At 38.7% G+C, this 23,678-nt stretch overlaps 1 protein-coding gene across 1 annotated transcript in view; it reads left to right on the forward strand.

The window, feature by feature from the left end:
* Positions 1 to 23,678, forward strand: part of LOC126470689 (uncharacterized) — a 289,231-nt gene that overhangs the window by 98,966 nt on the left and 166,587 nt on the right. Inside the window, exon 2 of the mRNA XM_050098690.1 lies at positions 13,768 to 13,860. Coding sequence (XP_049954647.1) covers positions 13,768 to 13,860 — 93 coding nt within the window. The remainder of the gene's footprint in view (positions 1 to 13,767; positions 13,861 to 23,678) is intronic.

Raw genomic sequence — 23,678 nt, forward strand, 5'->3', positions numbered from 1 at the left:
TTAAAGGCCCAAATAATATTGAAGAGTGACTGTACAGACTAAGAACAAATAAAGAAATTAAAAAGTATACCAACTTGTACTCGGATATGAAAGAGCGCAGTGTAAAATTTTGTGTGAATATTAAAAGAAGGGAACCAAATAGATTAACTAGACAGGCTGTGGAATTATATGAAACTTGCAATAAAGCAAAAGTTGAGACAATAAAATGAATTAGTGCAGTAAAATTATACCTGAAAGAAGCAGTAATCACACAATTTTCTATACCAGATAGGAGGATATTTAGACACAAAATCCGCGACTGGACAGTTGTTCTGTCAGAGAAACACTAGATGGCCAGAACATCTTGGTCTAATGAGCGGAAAAGAGCCCATTCTGAGAGAATGAAAGTAATATGGATCCCCTCATGATGTACATCGCGTGGTGCAGTAAGTTCCAAACATGAATAATAATAATAATAACAATAATAATAATCAACAGCTTGACTTACAACATAAACTTATAAAACAACACGTTCCCACTTACAAGTATGCACCACAAAATGTACTGGAGAATGATGAATACAAATTACTCTGGAACAGAACCATTATAACAGATAAAACAACACCACATAACAAACCTGAAATCATACTCACCAATAAAAAGAAGAAATTAACACAACTAATCGAAATATCCATACCCAATACAACAAATATACGAAAGAAAATAGGAGAAAAAATTGAAAAATACATCCAACTGGCTGAGGAAGTCAAGGACATGTGGCATCAGGATAAAGTTGACATTATACCAATTATACTATCAACTACAGGAGTCATACCACACAATATCCACCAGTACATCAACGCAATACAGCTACATCCAAACTTATATATACAACTACAGAAATCTGTAATTATTGATACATGTTCAATTACCCGAAAGTTCCTAAATGCAATGTAACATGTACCGTACAGTTAAAAGGAAGTCACGCTTGATCAAGGTCCGCGTCACTTTCCATTTTTGACCAGACATAACGTCTGAGAAAAGAAAGAATAATAATACTTTAGGATTTCATTACCAAACCCTCAACACAAACCAATAATCATGACAGAAAAATGGGAAATAATCCGCTATCCTGGACCCAAGTCAGTATGACTGGGTAATAGACCTGATTATTGGATTACAGAGGATCAAGCATGTCATGAGGAGAAGACTCGGAGCCTCCCAAAAATCTCAAGACTTAGAGAATATTTTACATGAACACACTACTGAGATCAGATGAATTGAAACAACTGACAATCACCATGGATAAATTCGATATCAAAATTCTGGAAATAGAAACACAATTCTCAGATGAGAACTACTTTGACTAAGAAAATTACAAAATATAGAAGGGGACCAGCCATAATGTTTACAGGATGAAATCTCAAACTCTTTGTAACAGGATTTGTGCTATACTAATCGATACTGGACTCTATTATGGATCCACCTCAACATCAGAAAAAATATCAACAATCACGATATGATCGTTAAACAAAACCTATACACTAATCAATGCACATGGCCCTCACAAATAATTCCAACAAGAAAAACCCACATACATTAGAAGAATTCTGGGAAGATCTGGAAGAAACCACCAACAAAATCCCCAAGAAGCACGTAAAAGTGTTACTAGGAGTTTTAACGCCTAATTAGGCTGGGAAAAAAAGTCAGAGACACAACAGGAGAACACACAGCCCATAATAAGAGAAACAAGAATGGAGCGAACCTGATATAGTTCTGCAGGAATTTTGATCTCAAAATCATTCAACGCAATTCCAGAAACCACACGAGAAACTGCGAACCTGGAAATACCACAACAACTCTCTAGGAGAATTACAGATAGACCACATAGCGACACCCATAAAAACGCCAGAGAATTACGAATGTAAGAACAAGGCAAGGATATTTCGAATTCGATAGTCACTCGCCCCAAATCAAACAGAAATCTATACCCAACAGACAAATCAAAAGAATAAACCAAACTTTCAGAACAGACCCAGAGTACCTTTGATTAAATAGGAAAGAAATAACTGAGAAAATTAAGAAAATCAACAATAACGACTGGACATAGCTGACTCACAAAATGAAAGAACTGGTAAAATTGAGACAAACACCGAGAAAAAGTAAACACAGATGGTGAGACATGACATGCGACAGAGCTACAGAAGACAGAACACAAGACTGGAAAAAATTTAACGGTCATAGAACATCTGAAAAATGGGAAGAATTCAACAGGATATAGAAGGCCACGTCGAAAATATTTTGTAGAGAAAGAAGAGATCACGAAAACAACAGGTGCCGGCCGAGGTGGCCGAGCGGTTCTAGGCGCTACTGTCTGGAACCGCGTGACCGCTACGGTCGCAGGATCGAATCCTGCCTTGGGCATGGATGTGTGTGATGTCCTTAGGTTAGTTAGGTTTAAGTAGTTCTAAGTTCTAGGGGACTGATCACCTCAGAAGTTAAGTCCCATAGTGCTCAGAGCCATTTGAACCATTTTTTTGAAAACAACAGGTTTAAAGAGTTAGAAGAAGACTTCAACAAAAGCAACACACAAAACTTTTACAGAACTTTCAGAGAGAGTATGAGAGGATAGCAACTACCGAGCTTATGCTCCAAAAGACAAAATGGAAAACTAGAGATAAACCCGAAAAAAATCTATGAAATGTTAGCCCAATACTTCGCCACACTCCTCAACTGTGATAAACCGACATAGAATCTAACAGTTCGAGAAGACAGAATCTAACCGGATTTCAAACCACCAACACGCGAGGAAATCGCGAAAATAATAAAATCATTGAAAAGTAACAGAACACTTGGAGAAGATGGATTGATTTTGAAATCTGAAAATTAGACTACGAAACCATTACACTCAAAATACACAGAATCATTGAAAATATCTGGGAAAGGAAAAAAGTACCCAAAGATACCAGAAGAATAGAGGTCAGCCCTAATACACTGCCTCCACAAAAAAATGAGAGAAAACAGTACAGAGTAATTTGACTGTTGATGGATTCAATTTCAAGACTGTTGACCACTTCAAGTACCTAGGGAGTCTTTTTAGTAATAACAACAGAGCAGATATAGAAATAGATGCCTGCTTATCAACAGCAAACAAGGCACTTTTTAGTTTCATCAAAATTCTAAGAAAAAGATCACTTAGCAGTAACTTCAAAATCCGCTTATATCAATCGATCATTATGCCTGTGATGTTATATTTAGAAAGGAAGATGAAGAAAAACTGTTAATATTCGAAAGAAAAGTACCAAGGAAAATTTTTGGACCTGTATACGATGAAAATAACATGGGGTGGAGAATAAGAAGAAATGAAGAATTAAGAGGGCTGTACAAACACCGTAACATCGTCGAAGTGCTCAAGAGGAGAAGGTTGAATTGGGCAGGCCATATAGCAAGAATGACAGAGAATAGGCTACCTAGAATGGCATTCAGCAGAACAATAGATGGAACGAGAGGAACAGGGAGACCCAGAATCAGATAGCATGATAACATTCGGGAGGACACAACTAGGATGAACAGCAACAGCAACTGGACAAACAGCGCATTGGACAGGCAGAAGTGGAAGAGGCTCATAGAGCAGGCGTATAGTCGATAAGGCCCTTGCAACATGTAAACTAAAAAAAAGTAAATGTGGCATAAAAAATAGTATCCAAAGCCCTGTTAATCGGTTAGAGCCTCAGATAGATCCACAGATAGGAGAATACCAAGGAGGGTTCAGAATGGGAAGACCACGTAGTTACCAGATATGATGCGTGAGAACAATTTTAACAACGAGAACGTCGAGGAACTCCACAACAGCATTCGCCGACTTCAAGAAGGGCTAATACTCAATAGGTAAACACTGTTCAATGCATTAAAAGAATGAAGGTGAAAAGCTAATCCATGAAACACAAAGAAAATTTAAAGTGTAGTTTATGGGAGAGATCTCGGAACCATTCGAAATCTAGACAGGAGTGAGACAGGGAAAGCGCATGTCACCCATTCTGTTGAAATCAGTTTTGGAGAAAATAATCAGGACAAGGAGTCAGTGGAGAAAAGATGGGCAGACGCAGGGTCAGAACCGACAACATAAAATGTCTGGCCTTTGTTGATGATATAGCCATCATAACAAATAACAGAAAAGAAGGCAAAGAAGCTCTAGAGACACTATACGAAATCTCAGCCAAATCAGGACTACAGATTCCACATGAAAAAACGCAGTACATGGACACAAAATCTACAGATACTCATCCACTGATAAACTGTGAAAAGATAACACTAGCAGAAAGTTTCAAATACCTGGGAGGGATTATACAGTAAACAGGACTCAACTCTACATCCAGTGAAGAAAGGATCACAAAACTACAAAAAGCATAAACTAACATGGAACAGTTAAGACACCATAGTACAGTAGTTTTACCAGAGTCCCTTTATGCCTCAGAAACAACACTAATAAAAGGAAGAACGAAAATCAAGGATTTGGAGAAAAAAAGAGAAAAAAATACTGAGAAAGATCTATGGGTCAGTTCAGAAAGAGAAAATATGGATCAAGAGACCGACAAATGAATTGTACGAACAAACGGACACAGCGACAAACATCATGAAAAGAAGCAGAAAGGTCTCTGGATATATACATAGGATGAACGAAAACAGAATAAAGAAGATTTTTAACACAGTGATGACTAACATAGTGAAAATCAATTGGGTAAAGAAAAACCATGGAAAGCCTCGAGAAACTAAACATCTCCACAGAAGACATGAGAAACAGGAAAAATAAACAGAGAAAAATCAGAAAACAGAAACTTCAGCAATCACACAAAGAGAAGAAAACAGGAAAGAAGTGGACAGAAGAGAGAAAGAAGAAACACAGTGAATATATGAAAGATTTTTGGATGTGACTTGGCGCTCTCCTTAAGGGGGAATTGACGATAGTAATAATAATAATAATAATAATAAAGCTGAGTAAATCACATTCCTGACAGGCATCACTGTTCGCAACTCCCGTAATTTGCACACCATCTGTAGTGAAAAGATGGGCAAATACAGAAATTTGGCTGATGAGATTAAAGCCGAGTGTAAACAGAAGTCTCAGCACATCATCCTTGGTGGCAATACCAGACACCTGCGTTATTCCAAACCAGACTGTCAAGTAGCTACAGGACCTATATCTAGAGCCTTCACTTTATTGGCATCTGTAGAAGGCAGCATAAGATTTGACCTCATGATAGAACCGTTAATAATGAGTATGGAAATGGAAAGGTATCGGCCGTAGTCTGCTGGATTGATTAAGAAAAACCGTGAGAGACACAAATCGGGTAGGATGATTCAGGGGAACAAGTGTGATTCCTTATTAAACAATGTATAATGTGTAATGTGTATATCCTTGTACGTGGTTCCTTAATATGTACACACATCAGTGTGTTGGTTGTTTTTCCTCTGCACCGAACAGTCTTCCCCCAAACATGTCACAAACTTAATGGGCTGATGTTTTATGCGTGACCATAATGAACCACCAAATAGACACTTCAACAGCTGACCTGCTGTCGAGGGGAAAACAAGCATTAATGGCCTGCTCTTGCCACCTGCACATGAGGGTACTACCCAACCTAAAGACATACAACGTGTGATAGTTATAATTATTAGTCTGCAAATAACGTAAATACTGATATTTTTCAGTACTCTATACTCAATCAACAACAGAAATATCTGGACTTATACACATTGCATCCTGTATAAACAGTTTTCCCTACCTTTCAAGTCATTATAGTGAATTTCAGTTACACAGTCAAGCGATTTATAAAGCACTCATGTACGAACTAGATGGAATTTCCAAAGAGAATAATATCCTTCAGCATGCTTTTTTAAACCTCTTGTTCATCGCTGACAGCCAACAGAAAGTACGTTTTGTATGACGTTGCACACTTTTCTGAACAGTACCGAAGGATATGATAACGAGAAGCACTATATAGAAACAAAGCTTTTTAAATAAAACAAATTTTGTTAACATTCTACGTCCTTATTTTTCATATCCACATATTTATTCCTCAACATAGTCAGTCGTCGCACCTGGCCAGCTAGAGGCAATCTGAAAATTAAAAAGAAAATGCTATCAAACTTTTCACTACCTGCCATCTGTTCATGGCGTGGATACTGCTGTTCCTTTTGAACAATTTCATGTCACCTACGCGAGTCGATGCACTTCGATGCCAATTTGAGGCATCTCACATTGTGAAATCACAATGGAAATTTTTGATCACATTAAATAATAACTCATACGATGCATAAAATATGGTATTTAAATTTAATTAAGTTTCTTCATATTTGCTAAATACAATTATTTTGTAGTGTGTCCCATTGCAGGTTGTCTACTACATCAATACCATGGCTTATTTCTTTCCTTCCCTCCTCCATCTGAGCTAATGCCAAGTTGTAATGGCATCTATGTCGGAAGATTCTGTCCTTTCTTCCCTTTTAATCAAGTCCATTCACTGCTAACTATGACTACAAAATTGAAATCATGTTCTTTGACGTCTTCTAACTTTACACTTAGATTTTCTGTGGCACTACGTAGGAATTTAAAGTTCTTAAAGAACAATTACCAAGATGTTTTCACATGTAGTCAACAGTGATAATGCTAAAGGTCACCCGCAGAGTGTGTTTCCTTTCGTACAGGGGACATTTATCTCAGTTATCCGGACCATTATATTTACAATGGTACTTATTTCTATGTGTCACTATTTTTGTACATCGTTGAAGCATATGAAGAAATTCATTGAGTCATTTTCCACTTTTTCAGTCAATATTTTGTCGTAATTGTTTTTTGTAATGTGAATACATCTCCAGCAGAACAATTTTATGAGTTTTATTTAGTTTGTGGAGTAGTTTCCCGAATGAATGTCCTGTATTGTGTATGTCTGTGGCTATTGCTGACGTTGTGTGTCTTTTGCGTATGTAGGCTTTAATATTCTCTGTATACCTGGTGTTGAAATTTAGGCTTGCTTGTTATATGTAGAGCATCGAGCTTTCCTGGTAAGTTATTTTGTATATTCCAGAGTTTAAATATTGGTCATGATTACATTTCATGTTATACATTAGTTTTTACTATAGCTTAGTAGATATAGAGAACCCAATTTTTAGACTGCGGTTTTTGAGAATATTTGCACTCTTTTGTAATATAGTGCCAACATATAGGATTCTAGACATGCGTTTGTTTTTATCTTAATCTTCTGTCATGTGATTTGTATTTGGATCTTTCTTTATTCTGCCTAACACTGAGTCAAGCATAAAAGCAACATAGTTTTGGTAGGTACAATCTGTTTCACTATGTTTATTTCCTGTTGCATGTTTTCTCGGTTCGAAGGTATTTTAATTGACCTGTACAGTACTGTCCTATATGCTGCTTCTTCATGTGTGTTTCGGTGACGTTTGCTGATTGAGTAACAGTGGAAAATCTTCCTATAATTTCACCAATACCTTTTGCCCGGTTCTCAGTTTACGTGCGCACCCTGAAGCGGGAGGTTTGAAGGTGATCCGATCCTGAAACATAACTTACATTGAGATGACTTATCAAAACTTTATCCATTATGTCCCCTCTACAACCTCTGAAAGCCTGTAACAGGAATTGTGAAATACCCTGTTTATCGTATTAAATCGAAGTGTGTAGTTACTATTAGCAGTATTTCACAGATCTGCAGACTATGGCTATCTAATTTTGTGAATGGGAAAAATCAGTTTTTCCATCCAACGTTCGGTAAAGTCATTCTTTCTGATTATTTATTTATTTACTTAATGGAGGATCATTTTCCTTTCTGTATTGCCTTACTCTGCTTACTGTAGTTGCTGCTTCTACCTGTCGACTCCATAATTTTGTCGATAACCGATACAGTCAGCCTGCAAGTCTTCGCCTTTTCCTTTCTGGAATCTTTGCGGCAGCCGAAGAGCCCGCAAACCAATCCACTTCGGCTAGGCCCCTGGTAAGCAACTGGAAAATACACTATGACAAACGAAGCTTGTTACTTTTCAGCATACAATATTCGAACCGCTTAGCTTTCATGCTATTATGTTATCTGACATTTAAATGAAAAATTTGAATTAAGATGTGTAAAAGTATAAATGATTTTAACGAAATGTTGTTTCGGAGATGGCGGCTCATGATCCCCATGTCCATTCCTTGCATTTACGCTTGAGGAAGGTAAAAAATGGGAAGAGAGGAAGAACTTGGTTCATTATTCCGCCAATGACGCATTGAAATTGAGCAAAAGATCGGATTCGTGGAGGGTGGAGGAGAAAATCAGTCGATGCCTTTTCAAAGGAACCACGCCAGTAGTCGCATTAATCGATACTGGTAAACAACGGAAAATGTTAATAAGTATGATTGGAGGGAGTTGTGAACAACACTACTCCAGAATGCGAGTGTAGTGTTATACTCGTTGTCAGTGGTGGATACATATCCCTTTTGGGGCCGCCCGCATTGCCACTCGCGTCGACCGTGCCAATCAGCCCGCACGCTATTCGTTCGTTTCTTTCGTCAGTCGACTCGACTAAATCGAGCTATCGAGCAGTTGTACTTTCCTATGTAGCACGCGCGTTCGCGTCATCGTATTTTTTATATTTCTGTCTGGCACATAGCTAACACATACCTACAAGAAAAATCGCGGCCATTCTAGTGATCTCGATGCGTTATTCTGTCTGGCATTTGTTCGAGAAAAGTCGCGTATATTCTATTGTTTTCTTGTACAGAGAACCTTCGATACGTAGCGTCATATATACGGACTATTCACCGAATAGGTAGCTAGTTTACATTCAGAAGTAGAAATAGTAAGACTGAAGACTGAATAAGTAAAAAGTCCTACTGTAACAAGTGCAAGTGTGGAGCTTAGTCAAGAGTGAGAGTGATCAGTTGATTGTGAAGTATTAATAATAGTAATTTCTCAGTAAAAATAATGCTACGAGACCCGTAACAATATTTTTACTAAAAAAATAACACTAGTTTCCTATACCTAACTCGTAATACGAGTTACGTATGGTAAACTATTGATGAGTATATCTCCGGTAATAGTGACTTTCGAGAAGATTTCTAAAAACGCATTGTTACTATATAGGCCCTCTATCGAATGCATTAGAAAGGAACTGAATCGACAATAAAAGTTCCACACACGTAAATTGCCGGTTGACGTCATCATTGAAAACTTGCCCTTATACACTCCTGGAAATTGAAATAAGAACACCGTGAATTCATTGTCCCAGGAAGGGGAAACTTTATTGACACATTCCTGGGGTCAGATACATCACATGATCACACTGACAGAACCACAGGCACATAGACACAGGCAACAGAGCATGCACAATGTCGGCACTAGTACAGTGTATATCCACCTTTCGCAGCAATGCAGGCTGCTATTCTCCCATGGAGACGATCGTAGAGATGCTGGATGTAGTCCTGTGGAACGGCTTGCCATGCCATTTCCACCTGGCGCCTCAGTTGGACCAGCGTTCGTGCTGGACGTGCAGACCGCGTGAGACGACGCTTCATCCAGTCCCAAACATGCTCAATGGGGGACAGATCCGGAGATCTTGCTGGCCAGGGTAGTTGACTTACACCTTCTAGAGCACGTTGGGTGGCACGGGATACATGCGGACGTGCATTGTCCTGTTGGAACAGCAAGTTCCCTTGCCGGTCTAGGAATGGTAGAACGATGGGTTCGATGACGGTTTGGATGTACCGTGCACTATTCAGTGTCCCCTCGACGATCACCAGTGGTGTACGGCCAGTGTAGGAGATCGCTCCCCACACCATGATGCCGGGTGTTGGCCCTGTGTGCCTCGGTCGTATGCAGTCCTGATTGTGGTGCTCACCTGCACGGCGCCAAACACGCATACGACCATCATTGGCACCAAGGCAGAAGCGACTCTCATCGCTGAAGACGACACGTCTCCATTCGTCCCTCCATTCACGCCTGTCGCGACACCACTGGAGGCGGGCTGCACGATGTTGGGGCGTGAGCGGAAGACGGCCTAACGGTGTGCGGGACCGTAGCCCAGCTTCATGGAGACGGTTGCGAATGGTCCTCGCCGATACCCCAGGAGCAACAGTGTCCCTAATTTGCTGGGAAGTGGCGGTGCGGTTCCCTACGGCACTGCGTAGGATCCTACGGTCTTGGCGTGCATCTGTGCGTCGCTGCGGTCCGGTCCCAGGTCGACGGGCACGTGCACCTTCCGCCGACCACTGGCGACAACATCGATGTACTGTGGAGACCTCACGCCCCACGTGTTGAGCAATTCGGCGGTACGTCCACCCGGCCTCCCGCATGCCCACTATACGCCCTCGCTCAAAGTCCGTCAACTGCACATACGGTTCACGTCCACGCTGTCGCGGCATGCTACCAGTGTTAAAGACTGCGATGGAGCTCCGTATGCCACGGCAAACTGGCTGACACTGACGGCGGCGGTGCACAAATGCTGCGCAGCTAGCGCCATTCGACGGCCAACACCGCGGTTCCTGGTGTGTCCGCTGTGCCGTGCGTGTGATCATTGCTTGTACAGCCCTCTCGCAGTGTCCGGAGCAAGTATGGTGGGTCTGACACACCGGTGTCAATGTGTTCTTTTTTCCATTTCCAGGAAATGGCTTGTCGCTTTCACAGTAAGTATTTGTTCACAGTCCATAAAAGTCTGGAAGCGAACATTCTAGCAGCGAGCGTTCTCGAAACAACCGAGCCACGTCTGTAAGTGAAGCAGAGTCGCTGCCAGTTAATCAGTTTGAAAGTTACAATCGTCGCGATAACTTGGAAGTAATAAGAAGTGAACAACGGCGATTATTGGCTATTACCACGGACTTCAGTCAGTGTTGTGCTTAGTCATATTAGAAATACGTGGAGCGTGACCGTGTGTGTTTTAGCGCTAAGTGTACTAGTGTATTTTTCAGTACGAATAAAGTATTTATTCGAGAAAAATTGGCATCTAATTTACCTACGTCGTAACAGTATAATAAAATGGATCGTTATGTAATAAGAAAAAGAGAAGTAGAAACATCTGAAGATTCCGGTCACCGTTCAGCTGCAAAATCACCACTAGACGTATAGGCAGAGCCCACGACTTCATTGAAACTTCCACGACAAAGTTCATCTACTGATTCCTTTAATCCCACGGATATTGGCAATTATTTGGATACATTAGCATCAGGAAATATTAGTGATGATATAAAACACAAGCTTCTCACAGCTCCAAGGAAACCTGAAAAAGATCATATCTTTCCTACTTCCGAGCACAACAAGAGCGGACGGGTTGAACGCTGACAGGTGCACGATAATCACTTTGAACAGTATCCATGGCTGGTGTTCTCACAAGTTAAAAAGGGACTTCTTTGCATTAACTGTTCAATTTTTGTGAATAATAATAAATCGTTGGAGGAAAGAAATCCATTATCGCCAAGAAACTTGTGACTGAACCACTAACAAAGTTTGCTAAACTTACTGGTAAAGATGGCGACCTTGAGATCCATTCTCAGCTCAAGTACCTCGTTGAAGCGCCAACGGATGCAAAGTTATTTTTGGCGACATAAATCAATTGTCAAGACACAGAATGGAAAGCATTAGGGAAAACAGAGACCGTCTTGTACCTATAATAAAAAAATCATGTTTCATGGAAAGCAAAATATTCCTGTGCGGGAACATAGAGATGGTGGCAGTCTATTAGAAAATGAAAATGATCGTGAAAGTATAGTGAGTCACGAGAGAAACTTTAGAGCTCTTCTAGGATTTAGAATTGACGCTGTATACTTGCAACTAAAACATCACCTTGAGACCACTAAAGCGAACGCCACTTACATAAGTAAAACAACGTTTAACGAACTTATTTCATGCTGTACAACAGTGATGTTATCGAGAATACTGGAGGAAATCAAAGCTTCTCGTTTTTACAGCATAATCTTCGATGAGTCTACGGTCATAGCGCACATCACCCAACTGAGTTTAGCTGCAAGATATGTTGATGGTGACGGCAAATTACACGAAAAATTTATGGGTTTCGTTGACATCGATAAAAACAATGATTGTAGTGGAAACATTGACGATGAACCTCAAGAGAGTCAAGTTGAAGACCGTAGTGTTACTGGTGAAGTATTAGGTACTACGATTCTAAGGAGAATGGAAAGCCTTTCTCTGTCACTGGAGACCTGTGTGGGTATAGGTTCTGACGGTTGGTCAGTTAATAAAGAAAGTTATCAACGCGCAAGTAGCACCGTGTTGAAGTCATCAGCTCAACCTCGCGGTCTCTCGCAGTTGCAAATTTACAAATGTGAGAAACTTACCAAGCGGTTCGCAACATTGAAGAGGCATCTAAAACACTCACTGCAGTCACATTGTCAAACGAGATGGGTTGAGCGACATGATGCTGTTATTCAATTCGCAACTGATCTGGGAACAGTTTGCAAAGTTCTTAAAGAAATACAGTGTTGGAGGGATAGAACAACGGCTGCTAAAGCCAATATTCTCCTTCGAGCTCTCACTAATTGCGAGTTTATTATCAGTCTGTTTACACTGAGTGACATTATGAGCATAACATATCCAGTCAGCAAAATCTTACAAGACCCTAGCTTGGACGTCGCGATGGAAAAAGCAAAATTAGATTCGACGCTGAAGGTGTACGACGGCATGAGAACTAATGCTGATAGCCAGTTTGCTAGTATTGTTGAAGAGGCGAAGGCAGTTATGGAATAGTTAGACGTGGAGATGAGTGTTCCTCGTCTTACTGCCAGACAAAGACACAGGGAAAACTGCGTTCATAATGATGAAGCTATGACGTATAGGAAAAGAACTGTTTTTATTCTAACGCTGGACCATGTTGCGACTGACATGACAGAACGTTTTGCTGAAGAAAATATTTATCATTCAAAATTCAACATACTTTTGCCCTCACAACTACTGAAACATGGCGGTAATGACCTGGCACATAAATTGAATCACTGCTTAACTGAACTACCATTCTTTGAAGAAGAATCACTCTTTGTGATTAAAAAGAGACTAATGGGAGAGATTCTTCAATACAAGCAAACGAGCATAAACGCCGTGAATGATCGTGATTCTGTTAGGCAAGCGTTATCTGTTTGTCCTAGATCTAACTATCCTACTTTTCACACGCTGTACAAAATATTTGCTTTTCTATCTGTATCTATTGCTACAATAGAAAGAAGTTTTTCGACATTGCGGCGTACAAAGGCATGGCTGAGGTCGACAATGAAGGAGTATCGACTTAATGGTTTAGCTCTGTTGAACACTCACCCTGACATTGATTGTCCTATTGAACACGTAATTAACCAATTTGCCAAGAAGAATAGACGCATAGAATTCATCATTTGAGGAAGGGAACCACAATTGTAACTTTTTTATATCATAATATGGCATTGTCTTGTATATGCGTACAATCAGTTTAAATAAAATTTTCTTAAACTGTGCATGTGACTTGGTTATTTTTTTTACTGTGGTAAAAGTAAAGGTAGCTCAAGATATCTTCAGTGCGCCCTCCTTGAGGTTTTTCTGTATCCGCCACTGCTTGTTGTACCACCACATTTGGTGGGAACAAGAGAGGCGCTTTCTTACTCTTGACGGTTTCCATATGCGCAGTAAGACTGAACAATTTTAATTTGCAATTTTCTTCTCGCAGATCTTAATTTTCTTTGAAAGTCTCCGTATTAGGATTTCTATTATATCAGTGTGTGGCTATTTTTTCTCCAAGTTTCGATGTTTTTCTTTCATTTTCCAGGTCGATTTAATCCAGATACCTGTCTCGCACGCTAACAACGCCCAGCGCCTCGTAGCTACATTGTCAACAAACTATCATCTGTGTCGGATTCAGGTAAGAATTAATGAATTATTGCACCATTACGCGTGATACTAACGGTGACTGGTATAAAATAGTATAGTTAAGGCAAACTCAGTTGTCTCATCGGTACTCACCTCATGTCTACGATTAGTCAGCGTCTGCTGAAGATAAAGTTACTTTTACGCTCTCTTAAGGGAAAGCCGACGCGCCTCTACCCAACAGAGAAATGTCTCACCACCTACTTAACAGCAGTAACTGAGTGATTATCTAACTGCGTATGGTCCCCACGATTTCTCCACATTCTTGACTCAAAACTTGTTAAGTCTCAGGCTTATACTAGCTGAAAAAAAGTCTCAGGCTTATACTAGCTTAAAAAAAACCAAACTCCGAAGATTTCGTACTATACGTTTATCGAGCTCCAAAACTTCAGTGCTTCCATCCCTTACATTTTTTTTCTTATCATACAGAACGTCATATACATCTGATACATCACTAAGTTTGTGTAAAATCTCGCATTGTATAAGTAAAGAAATATCTTCTACAAAAAAATTTTAGTGGGAGGAACAGACAATGAGATCCGCGAGGACAACCTCCGTAGTACTCTGTGGGATTGGAAAACCATCTGAGAATCCCGCACAACTATTCCATGTAGCTCCCATCTAACATTCTTTTATAACCCAGTTTCAAACACGACAACAATACCCCTCTACAGCTAGGAAAATGCGGTTGCTAAGTAGCAGAGGTAATTAGACGAGAAATTTAGTTTTCGAAATGATTGATACTGCCTCAGTAGCTATTAGTCGTAATTCAAGATTGCAGCAATATGTTGTCATGCACGTTTTTTCACCGGCCATAGGTAAGACCCGAGCGGACAACCATTATACACTAAGATGAAGTGGAAAATGCCATTGTTCAGCAGCTGTATGTCTGCTACTATGAGTGGAACAGCAATCAATACAAATAGCACTGAAAAACAGTTTTAAGTGCTGACGTCAGTGAGGCCCCAGAGTCTGATGGAGTTCCAGTGAAGCTATAAACGGTATTTGCAGATGAATTAGCCCTGCTCTTGGCGATAATGTGTGACATATCCCTTGAGCAAAGATATGTCCTCTGTAAGCCTAGGTCGAACTCTTCTACAAAACAGGAAGTAGAAATGGTCCGCAAAACTGTCTCTCACATCCATTTGTAGCAGAATACTAGAACGTAATCTGAATTGAAACGTTATGACTACCTGGAACAAAATAAGCTTCTCCGTGGAAAACATCATGGGTTCCGAAAACATCGATCATGCAAAATCAAACTTATGCTCTTTACATGTGATATCGTCAACACTATGGCTAGAGAAAACCCGGTTGATTCGGTGTTTCAAGACGTTCGAAAGGTGTCTGACTCAATACAGCATCGATGTTTGCCAACGAAAATACATTTCTATCATATATATATATATATATATATATATATATATATATATATATATATATATATATATAGCATGGGGGCTTAATTATTTATAATGCAAATAATTTTTTTTTTTTTAGTCGCTGTTTGTCCGGCTACGAAGTCTCGTAACCGGTTGGCCCTGACTAGTATTAGTACGCAATCTGACTGCATAGAATAACAACAAAGAATCAAAGGAAAGTTCCGTTACCACAATTAATTAATTAAGTCCCCAGCAACTATAAAAGCTACGAAACAAAAACTACGAACAACAAAGCACAAGTGTAACTGTTCTGTGTGTGGAAGTGTGATTCAACGTACACATCTGGCACGGTTCTTCCTCAATAAGATAAGATATTTTAAATACCATTTACACTGAATTAATTAAATAAAACTGAAATACTATAATTGCACATAGAAACCCGAATTACAGTCTAATACATGAACACAAGCCAGATGCTTTGTTGACTGAACCTGTGACCAAGAGGCATTGTTAGTTAGGAAATTTAAAAAAAATTAAAAAAATGTTTTTTTACCTTCATATATATTGGCAAAAAATACACTCCGATCATTACAACATCTCCATTCGAACAACATCTGCTGTCTAGCCCATGAAAACAACTGCACACGACATGGCCTCAAATAATACAGCTATCAACATCCTCTCAGCAAAGCACTAACTACCACAACTTCTGAACAAGCACTGCCAGTGGAGGCGGTGGAATCAAACTCTTTGGCGCGATCTCTGGCGCTGTGACTCAGTGTAGTCACCTTTCATATGCCCCTCCTCCACGGGCTAGAAGTTGATGGTATTTTTGCCAGCGTTGGTGGCGAAAATACCACCAAATTCGTAAAAAAAATACAGACAAAAGTAAAAGATAATATTAATAAGTAAATATCACATAACTAGATAAATTTTGGCTTTGCACTGACCCTTCAATAACCTAATATATAAAATACAGTAAGGAATACAAATGCTTGCATACATGTGATTTTACATAATAGTTTATCATGTGGTTAAACAATTCAATCAATAGCGTCGGCTATGACGAATAGGTGTTGGTAAGAGTCTTATAACATTTCATAAACAGTAAATACACAAAAAATCTGTTTATACAAATATTCACATAAAATCCTCTCAATAGTTCAATAAACAAGTAGCATTCCTCAGAGTAGTTGACAGTTCCAGCCGTAGCACCCAGTAATGGTCAACAGGTGCAAATAGCAGTCCCATAACATTTCTTCAACAGTATTTAAACAGCTCCAACAGTGGCACCCAGAAATGGCGAGCAGGTGCAGACACCAACAAGTGACATCATCTCAGTAGTAGAAGTTCCATCAGTGGCACCCCGCAATGTTGAACAGGTGCAGACAGCAACAAGTGACATTATGTCAGTAGAAGCAGTTCCATCAGTGGAACCCAGCAATGTTGAACAAGTGCAGGTAACAGTCCATAATATTCTCTATCACTAATTAGACAGCTCATCAGAGTTCATCAGCAGAAATTAAACATTTCCAAGTGGCACCCATCATGTTGAACAAGTGCAGGTAACAGTCCATAACATTCACTATCACTAATCAGACAGTTCACCAGAGTTCATTAGCAGAAATTAAACATTTCCAAGTGGCACCCATCATCTTGAACAAGTGCAGGTAACAGTCCAAAATATTCACTATCACTAATCAGACAGTTCATCAGAGTTCATTAGCAGAAATTAAACATTTTCAAGTGACACCCACCAATGTTAAACAGGTGCAAGCACGAACAACAGTTTGAATGCACACACAATTGCTTTTACAAAATTATTATCAATGGTCTTACACTAAACATACAAATTATAATAAACACACAAGTGATATCAGATAATTGTCATATTAACTATAACAAATATCAGTAAACCTATAATATTTATGGGTGTCAGTGCAAGCCACAACAAACAAGTAAAATAATATTTAGGAGATAGGTCGGTACCAATTATTTGGGATTAGGAAAGGAAAACACACAAAACACACTCACTCATCTTTCATCCACATTAAGTACTACTGTGTAATTGAATAGTGTTAACTGTGTAAATGCAATTCTGTCAAAATTTGATGTTCAACATGTGTATCAAGTAGTAGTGGCAACAGTGTATAACAGTCAATAATAGTTAGTCAACGTCATAGTCATCATGTCAAGACCAATGTTTGCCAAGCCAAATCAAATGTACGGTTGCTGAACAACTGTCAGTGTGCCAAGATATGCAAATACTTCCTCTCTCCAAAAAAAAAAAGTATATACTGCTTAGTGATTTAACAAAGTGTGTGTGTAGACAATCTTCCTTCCACTTGAGTGTTCTAGTCTGCCATCTTCATCCTCCTTGTTCCATATAAACCAACAAAAAAAATGTGCTCCTCACTTACTTTACCTCTTATCCACCAAAACTCCAATAATCATCAGCATCACATAATCTTAATACTTCAATAATACCTCTTACGTCGATACATATAAACCTTATCATCAATATCATTTACCTTACCTCTTGTCCACCAAAACTCCAATAATCATCAACTTCACACAATCTCAATACCTCAATAATACCTCTTCAATACGTCGACACATATAAACCTTATCGCCAATATCATTTCACATCCATAACAACTCTTTCCTCTAGTCAGTCTCCTCGAACAAGTACAGATAAAATCCTAGTGCAAACTTCAATTCATCATCCCATGCAATCCGAAGACACAATGTCCACACACAATCTCTGTGTAATCCATCTGACCCAAATCTTCTACTCATTATGAATCATAAAATACATTTTGGTTACCTTGTCCATCATTAAATAAAAGAAATGCCTACATGACCTCTAACAGCCTTTAGTTTGAATAACTTTCAGTAAGTAAGTATGAGTACGGAGTGTGAATGATAGTAATAATTCACAGTGTGTACACCACTTTAAGAATCATGGCAAAACAGAAGCAAACATGTGGAGTATTTCTTGTGTCAAGTGTCACTTGCTATTTCAATTGCTCACGAAGAATGCAGTGTAATAACTGTCAATGGTCTAAACTTAGTGTTGGCATTTCATGTCGTTAGCTTCCTTCCTATTAGCATAAATTTATACAGCTTCCATAAAACCTCCAGCTCATGTGACTTCTATGAAGTTTCTTGTACTAATGTCGTTCGTAGAATTATAGCAGTTCATTGTCTTATGTTAACATATAAAGCACTGAGTGTAAGCAAAACATGCAATAACGAGTAAATATACCAGTAGAGAACAGAATGTCAACAAGTGGATGCAGCACAATCAATATAACGAGGCTCTGCCAAGCAAACAATCTATAATTAATACCATAGTGTGACCTAAACTCCATGTTCGTACACCGCATATCAGCATTTCTATATACCAAATTAAAGAGTAGTTATGACAAGAAACAGAAATGTATAAATATGCAATCCATACGCAAGCAGCAATTATGTATCTTACATAATAAACAAGTCATTAGCATCATATCAGCATAAGTAAATAAATGTTCATATGTAATCTTAATAAGTAAACATGAAGGCGCAAGCAGATAAATCGCAAAGTGTAACCTACATACATAACCACATCAGCACAATTAATCAGGTGACAATTATAATTTAAATAAATAAGCACAGCAGGCACATAATAGAAAAATATGACATCAGTGAAAAAGCAGTGCAGCCAAGCGATGCATAATATACACAAGTAACAACCCTGTTCATTAATCAATCATTGTCAATATCAGTTAACACGAAGTATGAAACACGTAATCGCGAGCAGCAAATTACGTCTAAAGTACGTACCAAGTGGAAATATGTCACCTGAAAAATAAACTCAATTAATAGTTACCTTTTTAGTTTATTACTTTCTTCTTCGAAATTACATTCTTCCTGAAATTTTCTCGATAGCAAGTCCTCTTAACGTCGGACACACACAGAATTTACCTGAAGTTCTTAAATATTTTATACAACCGTATCCTGAAAAATACTGAACGTTAATAACATAATTTATCAAGTCACTATAGCTTTATACTGAATTTAATCAGAGAAATTAGACTGTGTATTTGTTTACGGCTGTCAGTGCATTCGCACTGAGCGCTCGATCAGCTGTAGGTACGCGTGACGTAGGGAGTAATTGTTTGCGGTCGACGACTGCCTTGTGCGGCGCGCAGACTTGACTGTTGCTTTGAGTATGTGCCGCCGCCGGAACACGGCGCGGTATCCTTGTACTCTCCGTGTGTTTACGTATAACTGTTAGTTTCTCAAAAGTATGTCATTCCACAAAATTTAAACGTTCGATATATGACGTATTCCCTTAGAGCGCCGAGATTTAAGAGTTTCTACTTCGACAGTGTTATCACGAATAATTTTGTGAACTCTATATGGACCGTTATAAAGCAGAAAAAATTAGCGACACAAGCCTTTTCCTTTGTGAGACAAACGGTGAGACTTAATTAACACCTTTTGACCAACTGACAAGGTTTTTAAACGACCAGGACGCTTAGCTGATTTCTCTCTTCTAGCAGCCGCAGACGCAATATTTTGTAGAGCCAGGTTGACAATTTCAGAATGCCGCAGTTTCCGTGAAGGCGGAAAAGGAACGATTTCAGAAATGCGATTTGTCGGTGCTTTATTTTTTAATATCAATATAGGCGGTAAAGAAGTTGAATCATTAGGGAGTTCATTCAGAATGTTTTGAAAAATATGAAGATACTGATCCCATGTTCTGTGATTCTGATGACAATAAAGTCGACACAATTTATTCATTTCCTTCATCCATCTCTCTGAAGCGTTAGATTGAAGGTGCAAAAGTGAAATGAAAATTGGTTTAATCTTACGACGCCGTAGAGTACGAAGCCAAATTTAAGAGCGAAACTGTGATCCATTATCTGATATAACCTTATCAACATGGCCCACTTCTTTAAGAAAATGTTTGATGAAAGAATTAGATACTGAACGAGCTGTTGCTTTGCGTAAAGGTGTAAAACACACATATTTTGATGTCAATTCCACTGCTACCAAAGTGTACGCAAAACCATTAGTAGAACGAACCACTGGACCGAACAAATCGACTGCAGCCATCTCCTTTAATTTTGCTGGAATGATAGGAAACAACGGTGCTCTGTGAGAAATAGTTGGCGGCTTAGCCTTTTGACATAATTTGCATTTGGCAAGAACAGATCGAATACGTTTTTCCATATTACTGAAGTAGCAATTTTCTCGTAATTTATGAAAGCATTTTCTGGGACCAAAGTGTGCATAACTGAAATGTGTATACCAAATCAACTTATTAACCCACTCATCAGGAATGCAAACTAACCAAAAAGAGTTGTCAACAGATTTTCGTTTAAAAAGAACTTTCCAGATAGTTCGCAAAAACGAGGTGTGGCCAAATTGTCCAATCTAACAAAGCGTCTAAGAAAATTAGAGACACCAAGGAAACTACGAGCATCACGTTTTGTACTAGGAACAGCATAATTATGAACAGCGTCTAGTTTCTGTGGATCAGGAAAAATACCTTCTGTAGAAATAATATGACCAAGGAATTTCACCAGAGAACGACCAAATTCAGATTTTTCCAAGTTCACTGTAATGCCAACTCTTGCAAAAATACGTAATAATGAATCCAAAGTTTTGTTATGCTCACTCCAAGAACGTTTAGCAATAAAAATATCGTCAATATATGAAGTAATATTGTCACGAAGATAAACAGGTAAAATTTCGTTTAAACTACGAATGAATGCTGCTGAAGATACAGTAAGTCCAAACGGTAATTTCCGAAATCATTTTTGGGTAAAATAGTCATATCCGGTTATTCTTTAACGAGTCCTTTTCTAGATAGATTGATAGTAGAAGAGTTGTTTTGATAGATACAAAGAATAGTTAAAGAGTAGGCAGCGGTGCAGAAAACTAAAAGGGAAATAGCACCACTACAGCTCGGGGCCCAGTGCACGCTACGGCACATATTCACTTAGTGTAGCGAATCCCCTGAGGACTTAAATGGCTGCACATAAATTCCAGTTTGTGACTTAGTGGCAAATTTGGCGGAAGTGGGTACGTAAATTGATCTAACCATGAACATGGATGTATGTCATTCTTAGAATTGCGAAAGATCTTAAATTTCCGAACGGTTAAAAAGTTTTCGCCTCGTGGCGAAAAAGACCTACCGCGTCTGTCCCAGTCCGAATGTCGATTATTGTCAAGTTCGCGCGCCTGGCGCTCTCTTCTTGCATCTCGTAAATGAAATAAATTATTTTCTTCAAAGCCCTCTGCTGTCTGTGTTTCTAAATTTCTTCTGCTGTCTTTTCCTACGATTTCGCCTTCAATTTGTTGACTTGCTTTCGTAATGCCTCAAATTTCCTTTAAACGCGTTCATTAAATTTTCCCTGATTTTCAACATGTTTATTTATGCACTGGTACTCTTCTGTTTCTGCAAATGGCAATGGAGCTGTATCATCTGAATCTCTGTCTCCATGTAAACTAAGATTTGTCAATTTATCTGAAATCTCCTCAACTCTTTCCGATAAGTCACCTACTTTTTTCTTTCTGTTTATTTACGTCTTCCGTAAGTGTCGCGACTCGGGTTCCAGTATTGACACATTTAGTAGTTAACTGTTCATATTGTTGTGTTAGGTTATTTATTCTGTCATTTGGTACGGATTCCTCGATTCTCTCAAATATTTCTTCCTTATCGTGTGCACGTTGTAAATTTAACTCTGAAAATTTTTGTACTAGCACGCGATCTCTTTCTTCCTGTTCTCTATCATGTTCCTTTTGTCTAATTTCTATTGAAATTAATCTATTATTGTGAGCATTCAAAATCGGTTGTACTTCTTCTCTAATTTCTTTCTTTAATTCATCTTTCATATTTTTGAAACATGTCCCTATTCGTGAGTCTAACCGTGTTTCCATTGTTTTTAATTCAGATCCTAACCGTGATCCCAGTGAGTCTAACCGTGTTTCCATTGTTCCCATATCAGTTTCTAACCGTGTTGCCAATGTTCGCATATCTGTTTTAATTGTTCCTATTTGTGAGTCTAACCGTGATCTCAAATTTAATATTGCATCAACTGCTCCATATTAACTTGTTCGAAATTCTTTTCGCCCCTAACATTTCCCGTAAAACTAACTTCCTTCGTCATAGCAGTAAAGCTATCTGTGTTCGATACTATTTCAGAATCTTCTAGCGTTAATCTCGTATTCTGCGAATTTTTTGATTGAGAAAAATTTTGAACTGGTTCCGGACTATTTTCCCGACTTATTAAATTGTTTTCTACTTCATTATTCATCCTACTGTTCTCCTGTGTTGGCGAGTTCGCCATGTTAACAATTTCGTCATTCTCACTATCCATCATTTTTGCCTTTTTCATCGATCGCGTAATCATTTACAAAACATACAAAACTCGTCACTATACGAAAATTACACTCAATATGACACTTTATCACCAACAATACCATTCACACGAAATGCTTCCCTCAAACACGATTAACGAACAATTGAAATCTTCATAATCGCACAAAATTGTCAAACGCGTATACAAGATATCAAAAATTAAATTCTGCAAAAATACCATTAGAAGAATGACAAGACAACTGCAAATATTCAATTACCAAATCTACACATGCAATATAGACTACAATTACTAAACTACAAATTACTACAACAATCCTACTGTCTGCTATTTTTACTATCAAAAGAATTCCAAGGGACGATCCAAAGCAGCGGTCGCCACGTGCATGGGGGCTTAATTATTTATAATGCAAATAATTTTTTTATTTTTAGTCGCTGTTTGTCCGGCTACGAAGTCTCGTAACCGGTTGGCCCTGACTAGTATTAGTACGCAATCTGACTGCATAGAATAACAACAGAGAATCAAAGGAAAGTTCCGTTACCACAATTAATTAATTAAGTCCCTAGCAACTATAAAAGCTACGAAACAAAAACTACGAACAACAAAGCACAAGTGTAACTGTTCTGTGTGTGGAAGTGTGATTCAACGTACACATCTGGCACGGTTCTTCCTCAATAAGACAAGATATTTTAAATACCATTTACACTGAATTAATTAAATAAAACTGAAATACTATAATTGCACATAGAAACCCGAATTACAGTCTAATACATGAACACAAGCCAGATGCTTTGTTGACTGAACCTGTGACCAAGAGGCATTGTTAGTTAGGAAATTAAAAAAAAATAAAAAAATGTTTTTTTACCTTCATATATATTGACTATAAATACACTCTGATCATTACAACATCTCCATTCGAACAACATCTGCTGTCTAGCCCATGAAAACAACTGCACTCGATATGGCCTCAAATAATACAGCTATCAACATCCTCTCAGCAAAGCACTAACTACCACAACTTCTGAACAAGCACTGCCAGTGGAGGCGGCGGAATC

This window comes from Schistocerca serialis, chromosome 3 (genome assembly GCF_023864345.2).
Source record: "Schistocerca serialis cubense isolate TAMUIC-IGC-003099 chromosome 3, iqSchSeri2.2, whole genome shotgun sequence".
NCBI lineage: Eukaryota > Metazoa > Arthropoda > Insecta > Orthoptera > Acrididae > Schistocerca > Schistocerca serialis.